We start from the raw sequence: 16639 nt of genomic DNA, 5'->3' as shown, positions 1-16639 counted from the left end.
GAAGGGGATCACAAGTAGACTGGAAGATGTCATAATGCCACTTTATAAAACAATGGTCAGACCGCACTTAGAATATTGTGTCCAACACTGGTCTCCATACCTCAAGAGGGATATAACTCTGTTGGAGAAAGTGCAGAGGCGAGCCACGAAACTTGTCAAAGGAATGGAGCATTTGAGCTATAAAGAACGACTCAGGAAACTGGGATTGTTTACCCTCGAGAAGAGAAGACTGAGAGGGGATTTGATACAGACTTTTAAAATATTAAAAGGATTTGATATAATAGACCAAGAAGCAGCATTGCTAACATTTTTTGATGTGACACGGACAAGAGGTCATAGCCTGAAACTGGGTGGCAGCAGGTTCAGGACAAATGTCAGGAAGTTCTGCTTCACACAGAGAGTGGTGGGTGCTTGGAATGCGCTCCCGGATGAGGTTGTGGCGGACACTACTGTTCTGGGGTTCAAGCGCAGGTTGGATGCACACCTTCTTGCATATCATATTGAGGGATACGGTAATGTCGGGTCTCCAAAAAGGAGTACCTAAATGGGCCGCCGCGTGTGCAGAGCACCGGACTAGATGGACCTCGGTCTGATCCGGTGAAGGCGTTTCTTATGTTCTTATGTTAACTCTTTCGTCTTCCAGTTTGCTTTCTTTCTTCTCTGGCTTCCTCCCTTTCCCTCTATTTTTCTTCACCCTTTGGCACAACGGCTTCTCTTCTGTAGCCTGAAGGGACTATAATTTAGTTCATTTTGAGGCATAGTGCAAGGTCAGTTACTTACTGTACCGTCCTCATTGGGCTTACAGTTTAAGAGGCCTTTTTACTATGCTGCATTTTAGGCACGGAACGTATGTCTACCACAGTACACGCTAAAGCATTCTGCACGTATCATTTATTGTTTTGTTTTGCGGTGGGTGGGGGGAGTGGATGGGGCGTGTCGGAAGCAAAGAATAGGCTTTGATGCACTAATCTGCTAGTGTACCGATTCAACTAAAGTGGAGCATTTCAAACTTGTACTGTTGGTTGATTGTACACTCTATGTTGCAATTGATAATAAACATATTTTAAAAAATGGTGAAAGGGGGGCAGTCTTAAAGATTTCAATATGTATATACAGTGGTACCACGGTTTACGAGTGCACCAGTTTGCGAGTGTTTTGCAAGACGAGCAAAACATTCGCAAACTTGGTGCCTCGTAAACCGAGCTTGCCTCGCTGTACGAGCGCCCCCATCCCCCCGTGATCCGGCATCCCCCCAAGTGATCCGGCATCCCCCCGCTCGCGTTGCCCCCCTCCACCGCGATCCTACTTCTACCCCCCCCCCGAGCAGTCAATGACACCCTTTACCCGACTTGGCACCAGTGCCGGTGCCCGAAGATCCTCCCTCTTCTGGCACGGCCTGGGCTGGGCGGTGCATCGGAGATCCTCCTTCTTCTGGTCTGGGCTGGGCTGGACTGGCTTTGAGCATTTGCGCATGCTCAAAGCCTTCTGGTCTCGCTCTCAATCTCGGAGAGAGCGAGACCAGAAGGCTTTGAGCATGCGCAAATGCTCAAAGCCAGTCCAGCCCAGCCCAGCCCAGAAGAAGGAGGATCTCCGACGCACCGCCCAGCCGCGCCAGAAGAGGGAGGATCTTTGGGCACCGGCACTGGTGCCAAGTCGGGTAAAGGATGTCATTGACTGCTCGGGAGGGAGGAAAGTAGGATCGCGGTGGAGGGGGGGCAATGCGAGCGGGGGGGGATGCTGGTTTGCAGGGGGGAAGCTGGATCGCGGGGAGGGGTTTGGAACAGCGTCGGATTCCTCAAGGGGGGGGGGGGAGAATGGAGCAGCGCCGGTAGCCTTGTGGAGGGGGGGGAGAGGAGGTGGAACCAATCAAAGCAGTTTCCCTTACTTCCTATGGGGAAACTTGCTTTGATATACGAGCAATTTGGTTTACGAGCATGCTTCTGGAACGAATTATGCTCGTAAACCAAGGTTCCACTGTACTTTGGAGAAAAGGTGGGAGAATGGAGATATGATAGAGACGTTTAAATACTGTACCTATGCGGCATAAATGCGCATGAGTCTCTTTCATTTGAAAGGAAGCTCTGTAATGAGAGAGCATAGGATTAAGTTAAGAGGTGATAGGCTCAGGAGTAATCTAAGGAAATACTTTTTTACAGAAAGGGTGGTAGATGTGTGGAACAGTCTCCAGGAGAAGTAGTAGAGACAGATATTGTGAATTCAAGAAAGCGTGGGATAGGCACGTGGGATCTCTTAGAGAGGAAGAGATAATGGTTACTGCGGATGGGCAGACTAGTTGGGTAATTTGGCCTTTACCTGCCATCATGTTTCTATGTCTCTATGACTTGGGCCTGTGATCCTGCACACTGGCCATAAGGTCATTCAGATCTTGGCCGAACAGCAGCTGTCCCTAAAAGGGCAACTGGCTCAAGGTCAGTTTAGAAGATGAATCGCCAGACCACTGCTTGATCCAGAGCATCCTGCGAGCCAAAATGGAAGAAGCAGAAAGCTTAGCAAATACTGTCAAGATGTCATACAAGGCAACAGTCATATAATCCACTCCCGAGATGATGAAATCCAAGTCACGAAGCACCAGTGTTTCAGGCTCATGGTGCAGCTTGGAATGGTATACCCGGACCACGAAAGAAGATGCCTGCACTGCCCTAACACCAGTGGCCGCCGATTCAAACAGACGCTTAAGGACAACATCCACACATTGGTTCTTAACATACTTCAGGACCACTTCCCTATCACCAGGGAGAGAAATGCGATTGGTGACCTGCACCACCGAGGAATCCACCTTCGGGAAGTAAAGCAATTGTTAAAAGGCATCTGCCATGGGATAAAGCCACGCCATAGCGCAAACACATGTCAAGGGACCCTCAGGAGTCTCCCAGATGTCCGTAAGAATCCGAACAAGGTCAGGATGATCAGGAAGAGAGGCAGATTGTGGCCTCTGGTCACTCATGAGGGAACATTTCGCAGCAACAGGCTGCTCAGAGATTCAGAGATCAAATCCACAAAATGCACATGCTTGAAAAATCTGAACACAGTGGGATCCTCCCTTAAATCTGGATCCTGTAGATCCACCAGATCTGCAGCTGCCACGATGCCCCCTTATGAAAGAAGAGGAATGCAAAGCATATCTGGTGCAACAGCGGGCACTACCGGCTTATCTGCCAGCACCCCTAAGGGGAGGCAAGAGAAAAGACCTTGGTCCACAGGAGCTGTAACTGGCACAGAGGCTGGCAGAAGGGAAACATGCAGACACTTTTTAACCAAGTATGCCTGATAAAGCATATTAACAAAATCCAGGGAAAACCCATCCTCCAAGGCAGGAGTTGACCTCTGCATACCAGTTTTGGACTGTTTGGAGGATTTATGAGTTTTATCTCCCGAGAACCCTTGAATTTTGCTGTAGTGTCACCTGAACACTCCCCAGGGGCCCCCCCCCCAGGATCTCCCCCCTCCAATGCTATTTTCACGAGTGTTGGGGCAGAAGACACTAGAAGACACTCTTTGGAGGTCAAAGGCAGTGAATCTGGGCAAGCCTCGTACCCCTCATGGGCCACAGCGCACGTGGATCATGGCTGTGCATCCGACATCCATCCACTGCAAATGAGGCATGAATCCATGACATCCTGCCCTGGTGAGGTCATCTATGTAGTTTTCTTTCAAAAATGAAGCTGACATGTATAAAAAATAACTTTAAAATCAAATCTGGAAAAATCCAAGATGGTCACCGAGGGTGCCTATTTTGACTAAAAATAGCCCAGGAAAACAACAGAGAACCCTCAAAAAACAGTGATTTTAGTGGGGGGGTGGGGGTTTGGGGGGTTGAGGGGGTAGGGCATGGAGGGAAATCACCCAAACCCCCCTTTTTAAGACCCCCTAAAATCGCTGATTCAGGTTGTCAGTCTATACTCACAGAACCATGTGCTGACTGGAAAACACTGCAGACAGAGTTGAAACAGCTCACAGGGAGATCCTCTGCCTCAAATAGCTGGATTCCAATTCTTCTGACTGCCCCACTGGCCGGACCTCCACCACCTTCAGACACACCACGCAGATGCCTGGCTCCAATCCTGGGAGCACCTCCATGGAACCACGTAGCCTGCCCTCGACCCACTAGCAGAAGAACCTGGGGTGAGCAAACTCTCATGGGAATGGTCCCTGAGCTCTGATCTGATGTGCAAGCTGTCCAGGGGGTTTACTGACAAGCAGGGAACCCCCCAGAAGCAGACTTTTTCAAAGGTCTGCAATCTCCCTGCAGTCAGAGCTGTCCCTGCAGGGAACCTCCGCAGCATGAAGGCAAAAACCGCAAATACGAGCGAAGAGACAAGCTCCTACAGCCTGGCTTTTACGAAAGAAAACCGATGCTTACAGGGGCAGTGATGAGGTAAGAAGGGGTTTAAGTCTCTGAAGTTTGCGAGTAGATGGAAATAACTCACTGGTCCCGGAATAAAGTGGGATTGTACAAGAATTCTTTTCAGAATCCAGAGCAATATTGTGCTCCAGCCCCTCCCTTCCAGATAGCCTACAGAAAGAAGGTGAGCCTGCAGCACAGCAGAAACAGTAACACTATTCCCTAATTCAGTCTCCCTTTTCCTGTTGCTTAGACTCCTGGTCCACCTGCCTCACCTTCAAAAAGATATAAAAAGGATGGAGTCGGTCCAGAGAAAGGATATTAAAATGGTGTGTGGGTCTTCATGATAAGGTGTATGGGGACAGACTTAAAAATCTCAATCTGTATACTTTGGAGGAAAGGCGGGAGAGGGGAGATATGATAGAGATGTTTAAATACCTACGTAATGTAAATGCGCATGAGCCGAGTCTCTTTCATTTGAAAGGAAACTCTGCAATGAGAGGGCATAGGATGAAGTTAAGAGGTGACTGGCTCCAGAGTAATCTGAGGAAATATACAGAAAGGGTGGTAGATGCGTGGAAGGAAAAGATCTGATATAGGATGCAGCCAATCAGAGGAAGGGAAAGAGACAACAGCTCTTGGAGTAGCTTCCTGGTCAAACAGGCAGAAGACAGCTTCTTTTTACCACAGCCCAGTAACAGGGGACACAGCAGCACTTCTCTAATTCACACAAGAAGCCTTTAAACCCACTCAGGATTAGCAAGTTTGTGATTAGGGCCCAGATGCACTAAAAGCCAGTGATCTTCACTAAATCTGTTTTAACAGCTTTAGCAACGATTGCATTTGCTGACTGGATGCAGAAAACGGTTTACCGTGTGGTTTTCTGCACGATCGCTCATTCCCTGATCTGACCATGCAAATAAGCTCATTAATATTGAAATGCCATATGAATTAGTAGAGCGATTGATGCATAACATGGCTTCCCTCCTCGGTGTATCATGTGATGCATGGGGAGGGGCTCAATACCATGATGCCAAATGCCTAAGGCCCCTCCCAAGAGGCCTTAGGCGTCTGAGCCAATCAGGGCTGTGGGTCCCTCCCCATGCATCACATGATGCACCAAAGAGGGAAGGCCCACTATTTTGGATGGCAGAAAAAGTACTAGGGGGATTCAGGAAAGCATCTGGTGGCAGGAGGGAGTGGGCTTTCCTCCTGATAATTTTCTCACTGGGGAGGGGGGTCGTCATAGCAGGAGGGAGTGGCCAACCCTACTTCCTTTTCTTTCACTAGGCGTTCCTCCTGCCAATTTTCACACTGGGGGGGAGTTGTCATGGCAGGAGGGAGTGGCCATCCCTCCTGCCATTTTTTCTCAAGTGGGGCAAGGCAGGAGAAGTGGGCATTCCTCCTACTGTTTTCACTGCTGCATGGGAGGTTGTCAGTCTGTTCCTGGTGTCACTTCGTGGGGGAGGGCTGTCTTGTGAAGGGAGGGTAGGGGGGGTGCTTTCTTTCTTTAATGGGGCAGATATTGTGCATGTGTAACACACATAGCATTTGTACCCATTAAAAAAAATAAATAAAAGGTTTCCTACCCCGAACAGCTGACTGGCAGGAGACTGCTTTCGGGGCTTCCCCTGCCTCTCAGTTTTTCGGGCTTTCCCTACCGGCTCTAAGCATGTGTGAGAGTCGCTCTCACAGCCATTAGTCAGACAGGAGACGGGGGTTATGACAAACCTCCACGTAAATTATTTGCATACAAACTTTTTAGTACATCAAAAGCTCTTTTTGAATCAGCCCAACAATCAGATTGGAGAGACCCACATGGTTTTTCCGATCCTCTTTAGTGCATCTAGGCCTGGGATTCTTAAGCAGTGCTTAGGACACAAATCTAAAGTCTTTCTGCTGTGCTGGAACAATTACAGCAAAGAGCTGTTAACGCTTCTACAATATTAGTCTCAAAGAAATGGAATGAAACCTCAATTGCTCAAGCAAAAATCATCAAATAGGTTTCACAAACACAACCTGAGCAAGATGTACACTAATGAGAGGAAAAAGATCTCAGAAATCCACAGTAATTACTTGTATTGAATATGATCAGCTGTAAGCAGGTTAAGTTTTCTTTCATTGATCAAAAAAGGCGCTATTTTTGTTTGAAGCAGGTAAGACGCTATTCCCAAATAGAAAGACCACTGAAGAAGCCGCGAATAGTGGGCAGACTATTAAGATAAGTGTGTTTTCTTTTTTTTTTTTTTATAATTTCTTTATTCATTTTTAACTTACATCAAGTGTACAGTAAATATCAACCAAATATAATACAACATCACTTGAAAAATTTTCAATATCATACACCAAGAAGATTTAACCCCCACCCCCCTCCCAAATTCATATACAACTAATATATACCACATGAAAATAATATCTTACGACAATCATCTATATATTCTTACTGGAAAAAACAAAAAATCCCCCCCTCAAATCCACTTGTGTATCAAGATTGGGAAAAGTGTAACTTATTCATTACTATAATTTAATAAAGGTCCCCACACATCCTTAAATTTATTATAATAACCTTTTTGAACAGCCAATGCTCTTTCCATTTTATAAACATGACAAACTGAAGACCACCAAAAACAATAATTCAGTCTTTTACTTATTGTTATGTGTATAATAATTCAGTCCTTCCAATTATGTGTTATTTGTTGGATGGCAACTCCTGTTAATATCAATAAAAGCTTGTTATTATTAGCAGATATTTGACATTTAGCTCTCATAGACATGCCAAATAAAATTGTGTCATATGACAATGCTACATGGTTCTCTAACAAACAATTTATTTGATCCCAAATAGTGTGAGTTTTCAGTACCATTTATACGGTTGGCACAAAGAATTTCAAGTTGAAAGCACTTTAATTTGAAATGCGCATGTACAACTGATTATTTACATGAGAGGTTTTTTTGATCGATGAAAGAAAGCTTAACCTACTTACAGCTGATTATACTCAATACAAGTAATCAGTGCGGATTTCTGAGATCTTTTTCCTCTCATTAGTGTATGTACATCTTGCTCAGGTTGTGTTAGTGTAATATCTATTTGATGAATTTTTGCTTGAACGCTTCTACAATAGCTATGTCTGAAATCTCATCCTCACTTTGGGGAAGATTCTCTAAAGTTTGCGGTAAAATCCAGTCATTATTGTAACGAGTCATTCGTTAAAAACTACGCATGAAAATGAGGTTTGAGAAGGGTCACTAAATTTGCAAGGGATGAGTCGCTGGTGATAGCGATTGGCACAGCCGCAGAATACACATAAGTTAAACAAATAAAAAAAGAGACCCCAAAACGAAGATCGGCAGGAGGGATGCCCTTCCCACCACTACCGTCAAGCAACCCCCACCCTCACAACAATGGGAGGGATGCCCACTCACTCCCACCACTGTCAAGCAACCCCCCCCCGGCAGCGGAATAGATGCCGACTCCAACTTGCTGCCACCATCGTGCCCCTGATGACCCCCCACCTCCCCCTACCTTCTTCAGGAAGGCTGGCTGGAGGGATGCCTACTCCCCCTGGCTGGCAGGCCCACCTCTTAAAAATGGCGGGCCTTCCCCTTCCCAGTGCCTCTCTTGGGCCAGCCATCGTGAACAAGATGGGGGATGGGTCATCAGGGGCATGACCGTGGCAGCGGGAGTAGGCATCCCTCCCACTACCTAGGGGGTGTCGCTTGATGGCGGCGGCAAGAGGGAGTGGGCATCCCTCCCGCGGCTTGGAGGGGGTGGTGTTGCTTGACAGCAGTAGCGGAAGGGAGTGGCCATCCCTCCCACTGCTGGGGGTGTGTGTGTGTCAGGTGAGTTGCTTGACGGCAGCGGGAGGAAGTGGGCATCCCTCCTGCTGATCTACCATTTGGGGGGTCATATATATATATTTTATTTTTTAAATTTGTGGGTTTATTCTGCGCTATCACTATCACCTGCAATTGGCACATACAAATTTAGCGACCCTCCACTAATCTTAGTTGCATGCACATGTTTTTAAAGAATGAATCACCTTTTCAAAATTGTTACAATAGCAATCCGTCGGATTTTACTGCGAACATTTGAAAATCTTCCCCTTGGACTCTAATCTGCAAAATTCCTGAGCAGTGTAAATACTTCAGTGTTTGATATTTGACCTGGGAAATTATGCTGCTTCTATTTAGACACACAGAAACATGATGGCAGATAAAGGCCAAATAGCCAATCCGGTCTGCCCATCCATAGCATCCACCGTTTCCTCCTTTCCCTAAGAGATCCCATGTGCTTGTCCCACACTTTCTTGAATTTAGTCAGGACAGGCTAATCTAATCTTCATCCCCTCCTTCTCACCAGTGCATACAGAACTGTGGTTTCAAGCTCCTAACTGGCATAATCACAGCATAATTCTCAGCTTTTTAAGGAAACAACCAATGATAAATAAAATTGAAGAGTCAAAAACATTACTTAGGGTTAAATTACACTCTCACCTGCTTGGCTAGAATCCTTGCAGTCAGTCTTACAGTCTCAGAAGGATTCCAGTTTTGTCCAAAATTGCACATGGCAGAACATTCCAGCTTGTGCATTGGCCAATCTCCTTTCTAGAAGGGTGGAAAAAACACACAGCCAATAAATTGATGAAAGGATGCAGTTAATTCCACTAGAAATTTTGAGTCAAATAAAATATGTTTCCTTCTCAAACAAATGGAGGATGACACGCTGTGATGTTGAAAAAAAAAAAGAAGGGTACCAAATTAAAAAAAAAAACCAAAAACCCCACACACAGAAACATCTCACCTAGGCAAGGAAAGCTCAATATTGTACATTTTTAGTAGGATGGCTAACTGTGCAGAATACCTTTAGACACTGAGGCCCTGATGAACAAAGCTTCAACACAATGGTAAAAAAAATACTATAGTGGGGGGCAATTTTTTTTTTCGGGCTATGTTCAGCACAAATAGCATATAAATTATATGCACACTATTTGTGTGGAGCAGCCTGGTAAAAAAAGGGGAGGAATTGTGCCTGGCACTTGCTCAGAAGAGCAATTGCTAGAACAGTTCCCCCCCCCTCCAGGCCATCAAAATCTGATTGTGGCAGGAGAATCCCCAAACAGTGTCAGGGGAAGCCCCAAAGCAGTCGGCAGCCTCGGGAAGTCCTACCAGCTCAGCTGATCAGGGATTCCCCTGCCGTGATCATCCGAACTTGCAGCAGCAATGGCAAAAAATTAAAAAAAAAAAAAAAAAAAAAAGACCCCCGCTCCCCCTCCCGTCGAGCCTCTGTCCCACCCAAAAGGGCTGCTGGTGGGCCGAGGGAGGGGAAGACCTCCAGTGGCTCATATTTTGTTGAAAATGAATAAAGAATATTTAAAAAAAAAAAAGTTTAAAAAAGGATTTATGCAGCACTGAATATTGGGAGCTAAATTTAGGTGGCAATGATCAGCATTTTTACAAAGCCACTGACAGTTACTGGTTGAATATTGTGGGTTATAGTCCAGTGTGAGAACTGCACACAGTTGGGAACCTTGGTTGAGATCCCTCTGCCATCTTTTGTTTAGTTTCAGCTGGGTGCATGCCTTCTTTGTTTAGCAAAGCGTTACATAAATGAGGGCTATAAAGTCCTTTAGAGAGGAACAGGATTTCTTAATTTTTAGGAAACTAGTGGTCAGGGTTCTGCTGTTTAAGGAGGTTTATGGGGATCTATAGGATGAGGGTGTGAAAGGACTTCCAATTTGTTAGTACAGAACTCCAGGGCTGATGATCCAAAACACAGCACTGAGACTTATCTATTCATTGAGGAAACATGACCACATCACAGAGGCATACCTCAACTCACACTGGCTTCCAATTCCGGCAAGAATACTATTCAAATTCTACCGTCTACTATTTAAAACCATAAACGGCGACAGCCCAATCTACCTGAACTACCGTCTCATCCAAACTACATCAACTAGACATAGGAAAACCCACACTCCATTCACATATCCTCCAATCAAAGAAGTCAAACGGAAAAAAACTATATGATGGCCTCTTAGCCACACAAGCAGCAAAACTTGACAACCAAATCTCCAATCTACTAATTATGACCCCAAACTACAAAGAAATAAAGACTCTACTCTTCAAGAAATTCCTGCAAACGACTTAATTCCACTAGCTCCTTCCCACTTCCACTCCCTAATACCTTCCCGATTCCCCAAAGTAACCTCATCCACTCTGTATCTCCTCTAGAAATTACCAGATATCTTCTTCATGTAATACCTTTTTTGTAATTCTTTTGTAATCCGCCTTGAACCGCAAGGCAATGGCGGAATAGAAATCTCTAATGTAATGTAATGTTAGCTGTATCTTGAAGGGGTGTCTGATTTATATTTAATGTCTTTTCTAGATGAAATATAGAATATGTATGTCACCATGTGTGAGGTTTTCCCAGCTTGGAAGCTAATTAATGTTGAAAAATAAATTGTTGCAATCAGCCACCAGTCAGAACTGGCAGGACAGGTCTGGACACATTAAGCAAGCAAGGCTGATAACAGAAAACTAACGGAAGTTCGACGGAGTAGTAGTGCCCAGAAACTCGCATGCAAGACCTATCAAAGACCAAGGCAAAAAGTAAATCAGGGACCCAATCCGAGCAAGCAGCAAATGTGGCTTGAGATGGCTTAAAAAAAAAAAAAAAAAAAAAAAGGCAAGACAAAGGGCATCCTGAGGGGCATGTAAGACGTCCATCTTTTCTCTGGAAAAAACAATTTTCCATGGATTGCAGGAAACCTGGGATGATTTAGAACAGCCCTTTCACCCTAATTCTTTGCAAAATAGATAAAAGGAGGGCTTGAAGTACAGTGGGTACATTTCTACCTAGAAAAACTTCCCTCTTATCAAAGTCGAGAACTTAGGAACAAAATGTTCAACTCCTCGATATGGTTTTATATAAAAATGTTTTATTCTGAAGAAAACTCATTAAAAAATAATGAAACTGTTGAAAAAAAGAATGATCAGGACTCTATAATACTGAATATTTGTGATGGCTTGAAAAACCATAAGTTGGACCATATAATGTGAGAAATTCAACACCCCCTTCTACAAATCTATATTAGAAAGCATTCCCAAAAGCAAGCCTCTGCAAGCTTTCCCTACTTTATATTGAAAAATAAAAATAAATTTAGTGCTTTTTTGAAGAAATTCACCCAAAGCTTAATACGACAAGAATAAGTCAAATACAGGCAACAGACAATTACAAGCAGTAAAATATTCAAATAGCAGTACATACTATGATACAGTATGCTATTTATAATGTTGAAGCAATAAACAATAAAATATTTTACATAGACAGCATAGGGTGTAAGTAGAGGTACAATATATACTTGTACATTTCAAGTTTATTCAATCACTTGACATTCCACCCGTGGGGGGGGGGGGGGGAGAAGAAGAATCATCTGAGGGGTTTACAATAAAAAGGAATTATATTCTTCTGTGTTCTTAGGTCTCCCTCCCCCCCCCCCCTAATTCAGCCTAGCGTAACACAGGCAAGTCAGTCAGATAAAATAGGGTAACAAGTTAGAAAATAAAGGGGGTCTAACTAAACAAAAGCTGCCATGGTCCATCCTCCGCTTGCCTCTCCATCTAAGAGGGGTCTCTCAACCATGAAGCCCTCACTTTAGAGTGGCAAATCCTATTCCCCTCCCAACTGTTCCCTCTGTGTTGGGTTCCCCTCCTTTTTCTTAAGTACTATCCCTCCATCCTGCCCTAGTCCCCCAGAGGCCCCCCCCCACCTTGTGTTCACCCCTCGTTCCTGGGCTTCTCTTTTCCTTACTCCTGAGCCTATCACCTCTTAACTTCATCCCATAACCTCTCACTCTGGAGTTTCCTTTTAATCAAGACTCGCCTCAGGCCACATAGGTATTTAAGTGTCTCTATGATATCTCCCCTCTCCCACTTTTCCTCCAAAAGTATACATATTGAGATCTTTGAGTCCATCCTCGTACACCTTATGACGTACACCACCAACCATATTTTAGTAGCCTGACTCCACATCCTGTTTATATCTTTTTGAAGATGTGTTAACCAGAATTGTACATAATACAAGTCTCATAGTTTTATTTATTCAATTTTCTATACCGTTCTCCCAGGAGAGCTCAGAACGGTTTATCAGGGGTGTCCAACCTTTTGACTTCCCTGGGCCGCATTGGCCTAAAAAAAAAAGTTTCTGGCGCAAACGCTGCAGCAAGGGAGCCGGCAAGACCGTAAACACCCGGGGGCAGCAGAGGAAAACATTGCATCGCCCTCGACGGGGCCACACAAAATACTTCATGGGGCCGCAGGTTGGACACCCCTGGTTTACATGAATTTATTCAGGTACTCAAGCATTTTTCCCTTTCTGTCCCGGCACAATCTGTCTAATGTACCTGGGGCAATTGGGGGGATTAAAGTGATTTGCCCAGAGTCACAAAGTACAGCGTGGGTTTGAACCCACAACCCCAGGGTGCTGAGGCTGTAGCTTTAACCACTGCGCCACACTCTCCCATTAATACCTTCTTTTCTTAATTGCCATTCCTCTCCTTATGCACCCAAGTATCCCTCTAGTTTTCGCCATCACCATTTCAATCTTTTGACCACCTTACTATCACAATCACTCCTCTTTCACGCACAAAAGGTTATTCATCCCCTTGGGATTTTGCAGCCCAAACGTGTGACTTTGCATTTCTTAACATTAAATCTTAGCTGCCAAATTTCAAATCATTCCTCAAGCTTCACTAGGTCCTTCTTCATATTATCCACACCACCAGGGGTCCTGTGCCAATATGCGCAGCAGATGTTAGTTAACTGCTGTTAAGAGATAAGTAAAAATGGCTGTTTTTCAGATAAATATCATCCAAACAGCAAGTACGAAAGCAGGAAAAATGTAGATGGGTTGGGGGGAATCTTCAGTGAGAATTTATACATTGAGAAATACAATTAAGAACCTAAAGAGGCAAGGCTGTAGCAAAATGTTTTCACAAAAAATTATACTCGCAGGTCTGAGCCAGTGAGTCAGCGGACTGTTACACACTACCATGCAGAAGATCCAGACTAGAGAATGACACTGTGGCGGTTTACCCGCGGCCACCGCATTTTAGCCGCGGGTCACCCGCCGAAAACGGGGAAGAAAACTAGCAGTCGCTGCGGCGACGGGGACAAGGCCATTCACCGCCCGCGGGGCGGTGAATGGTCTTGTCCCCGCAGTGAGGCATGAAGGATCGTGCGGTCCCCGCAGCTCACACCCGCCTGCCCAATCGATTCTAGTGTTTAGCCAGCTCTCTCCCTTCTCCTCACCTTAGTTTGTAGATTTTCTTTTTCGGCGACCCGCACGCTATCAGAGAGCCGCGCACCCGCTGCTGCTCAGTTTCGATCTTCTGCTCTGACGCAACCGGAAACAGGAAGTTGCAGCAGAGCAGAAGATTGAACACTGAGCAGCCGCGCGTGCGCGGCTCTTTGGGAAAGCGTGCAGGTCGCCAAAAAAGAAAACCTATAAACTAAGGTGAGGAGAAGGGAGAGAGCTGGCTAAACACTAGGATCGATTGGGCAGGCAGGTAGTGGCTGCGGGGACCGTGCGATCGCTAGTGTTCCCGGCTCAAATTGGAAGGAGGGAGTGAAAGGGAAAAGGATTCTGGGCCAAGGGGATGAAGTCGGAAAGAAAAACCCACAGCAGGAAAGAAAGGGAAGGACTGGCAGGTGAGCCAGATGCTAGAAGCAGGGGGGGGGGGAAGAAAGAGGGAAAAAAGCTAGATGGGGTTGAAAAGAAGAGACACACTGGTATGGAAGAGGAAGATAGGGGAAATCTGGACACAGGAAGGTAACAGAAAGAGGGGAAATTATGTGCATGGGGCATAGGGACAGAGACATAAAGGGGACATGCCATGGGGATGGTATATGGACACAGGGGGGGCAATGACAGATACATAGGGGAGATATTAGAAATGGAGAAAATAGGAGCACAGAAGCAAGATGGTTTGTGGGGATGGGACAGGGACCGAGCTTGCAGGCTCCAGTGGCTTGCACAAATTACATTGTAACGTGCCATGAAAATAAGAGGAAGGAAGGTAGATAGGCCACGCGAGAGGAGCTGAAGGGTAGTAGAAAGGAACAGATGGTAAAGGAGGGAGGGAAGGGTGGTGGTGGAAAGGAATAGAACAGACACTGAAGGAGGGTGGAGAGGAACAGACCCCCAAGGGAAATGTGGAAGACAGAGTGGGAAGAAGACAGATGCCAGACTATGCGGGAGTGGAGGGAAGAAGATGGGTGCTAGACCAATTGGGGGGGGGTTAAGGGAGAGGCACAGTAACAGCAAATGGAAGACGCAGAGAGAAGACACACAGTGGATGGAAGGAATTGAATGAGAAGATGTGGAAAGCAGAAACCAGACAACAAAGGTAGAAAAAAAATTCTATTTATTTATTTTTTGCTTTAGGATAAAGTAGTATATTAGTTGTGTTGATAAAAATTTATAAACAAAGCCCTGCCTGCTGAACATCTCTTTCTCTAGTTCAGCAGCAGGAACTTTGATTTATAAGAAAGGAATAAGCTAAATATTACAGTACTAAGGCTTATATGGATGCAGCGGGGACGGTGACGGGGCGGTGAATGGGATGGCAGTGGCGGTGACGGGGCAGTGAAAGGGATGGAGGTGATGGTGACGGGGCGGTGAAGGGAACGGCGGTGACGGGGCGGTGCAGAGGATGGTGGGCCGGTGACGGGGACAGATTTTTTCCCCGTGTCATTCTCTAATCCAGACTGAATTTCCCAGGCCAGGCTTGAGGATGCTATGGTTAACAAGGTTCACAATTCCTACTGCATTCTCAGCCATCACTCAAGTGCGACACAAACTGACTGAACACAGTATGTGTGCAGTGTCGCACATTAAGTTTTGGAGGGAGTTGTCTTTGAACCTTGGCCACGAATTATCACTCGACTAGCAGTAAAAACCTAGGCATTTGTGAGTAAAAGTTCAAGGTGACATAGCCCAGCAGGGGTTGGTTTGGATCGAACTGGAAGCCCAAAGCAGCAAAACAGAAAGCTTTCGAACCAAAACAAAAAAACCAAAAGAACACAGGTGGCAACACACCATGCCTGCCTAAAATTACAGAAAATAAATTTGTCATCTTTCTCTTTATTCTGTAAGCACTGTTAATTAAAATCCTTCCTCAGGCACGATCATACTGAGTTGGTTGAAACGACCAGCTTTCTCAATTGTTTCATAGCTTTCTTTCATCACACATTCTTTCCCAGAACACCTACTGAATTTTACCAGCTTCCCACACCCAAATTTTCTGTAAACCTTTCTGGTCTAATCTTTTATAATCTGAAAGAATTCTGGATTTCTCTTTCTACTGTCCTCAAAGCAGTAAGCAGGATTAGAGCTATGAACCTCGACTTATAAGGCCTATACAGCAAACTGTTAACATTGACATTGTCCTCCTGTGCAGGCTGAAAAAAATATATGCACTTAGTCGTCCTGCAGGAATAATCGAAAGTTTGACGAGACTGCCTAGACCAGGGATCTCAAAGTCCCTGCTTGAGGGCCGCAATCCAGTCGGGTTTTCAGGATTTCCCCAATGAATATGCATTGAAAGCAGTGCATGCACATAGATCTCATGCATATTCATTGGGGAAATCCTGAAAACCCGACTGGATTGCGGCCCTCACGGAGGGACTTTGAGACCCCTGGCCTAGACGGTTGTGACTCAGGCGATCTAAAAACAGGTCTAAATGCCCAGAAGGTATCTAAAGTGACCAGATAACCACTGTAGGGACAAAGTACAGACGAAAATGCTAGGAGGCTTGCACCAGAAGACATATGAGGAGAGACTGGAAGCCCTGAATATGTATATCCTAGAGGAAAGGAGAGACAGGGGAGATATGATTCAGACGTTCAAATACTTAAAGGGTATTAACGTAGAACAAAATCTTTTCCAGAGAAAGGAAAATGGTAAAACCAGAGGACATAAATTGATTCAGGGGCAATGTTAGGAAATTCTACTTTACGGAGAGGGTGGTGGATGCCTGGAATGCACTCCCGAGAGAGGTGGTGGAGAGTAAAACTGTGACTGAGTTCAAAGAAGCGTGGGATGAACACAGAAGATTTAGAATCAGAAAATATTAAAGATTGAACTAGGCCAGTTACTGGGCAGACTTGTACGGTCTGTGTCTGTGTATGGCCGTTTGGAGGAGGATGGGCAGGGGAGGGCTTCAATGGCTGGGAGGGTGTAGATGGGCTGGAGTAAGTCTTAACAGAGATTT

At 45.3% G+C, this 16639-nt stretch overlaps 1 protein-coding gene across 1 annotated transcript in view; it reads right to left on the bottom strand.

The window, feature by feature from the left end:
* Window positions 1-16639, bottom strand: part of SMYD2 (SET and MYND domain containing 2) — a 149368-nt gene that overhangs the window by 97687 nt on the left and 35042 nt on the right. Inside the window, exon 3 of the mRNA XM_033937613.1 lies at window positions 8858-8968. Within this exon, the coding sequence (XP_033793504.1) occupies window positions 8858-8968 (111 nt within the window). The remainder of the gene's footprint in view (window positions 1-8857; window positions 8969-16639) is intronic.

Source organism: Geotrypetes seraphini, chromosome 3 (assembly GCF_902459505.1).
Source record: "Geotrypetes seraphini chromosome 3, aGeoSer1.1, whole genome shotgun sequence".
NCBI classification, from domain to species: domain Eukaryota; kingdom Metazoa; phylum Chordata; class Amphibia; order Gymnophiona; family Dermophiidae; genus Geotrypetes; species Geotrypetes seraphini.
The sequence above is the reverse complement of the archived record's forward strand: the minus strand, read 5'-3'. Positions and strand labels throughout refer to the sequence as shown.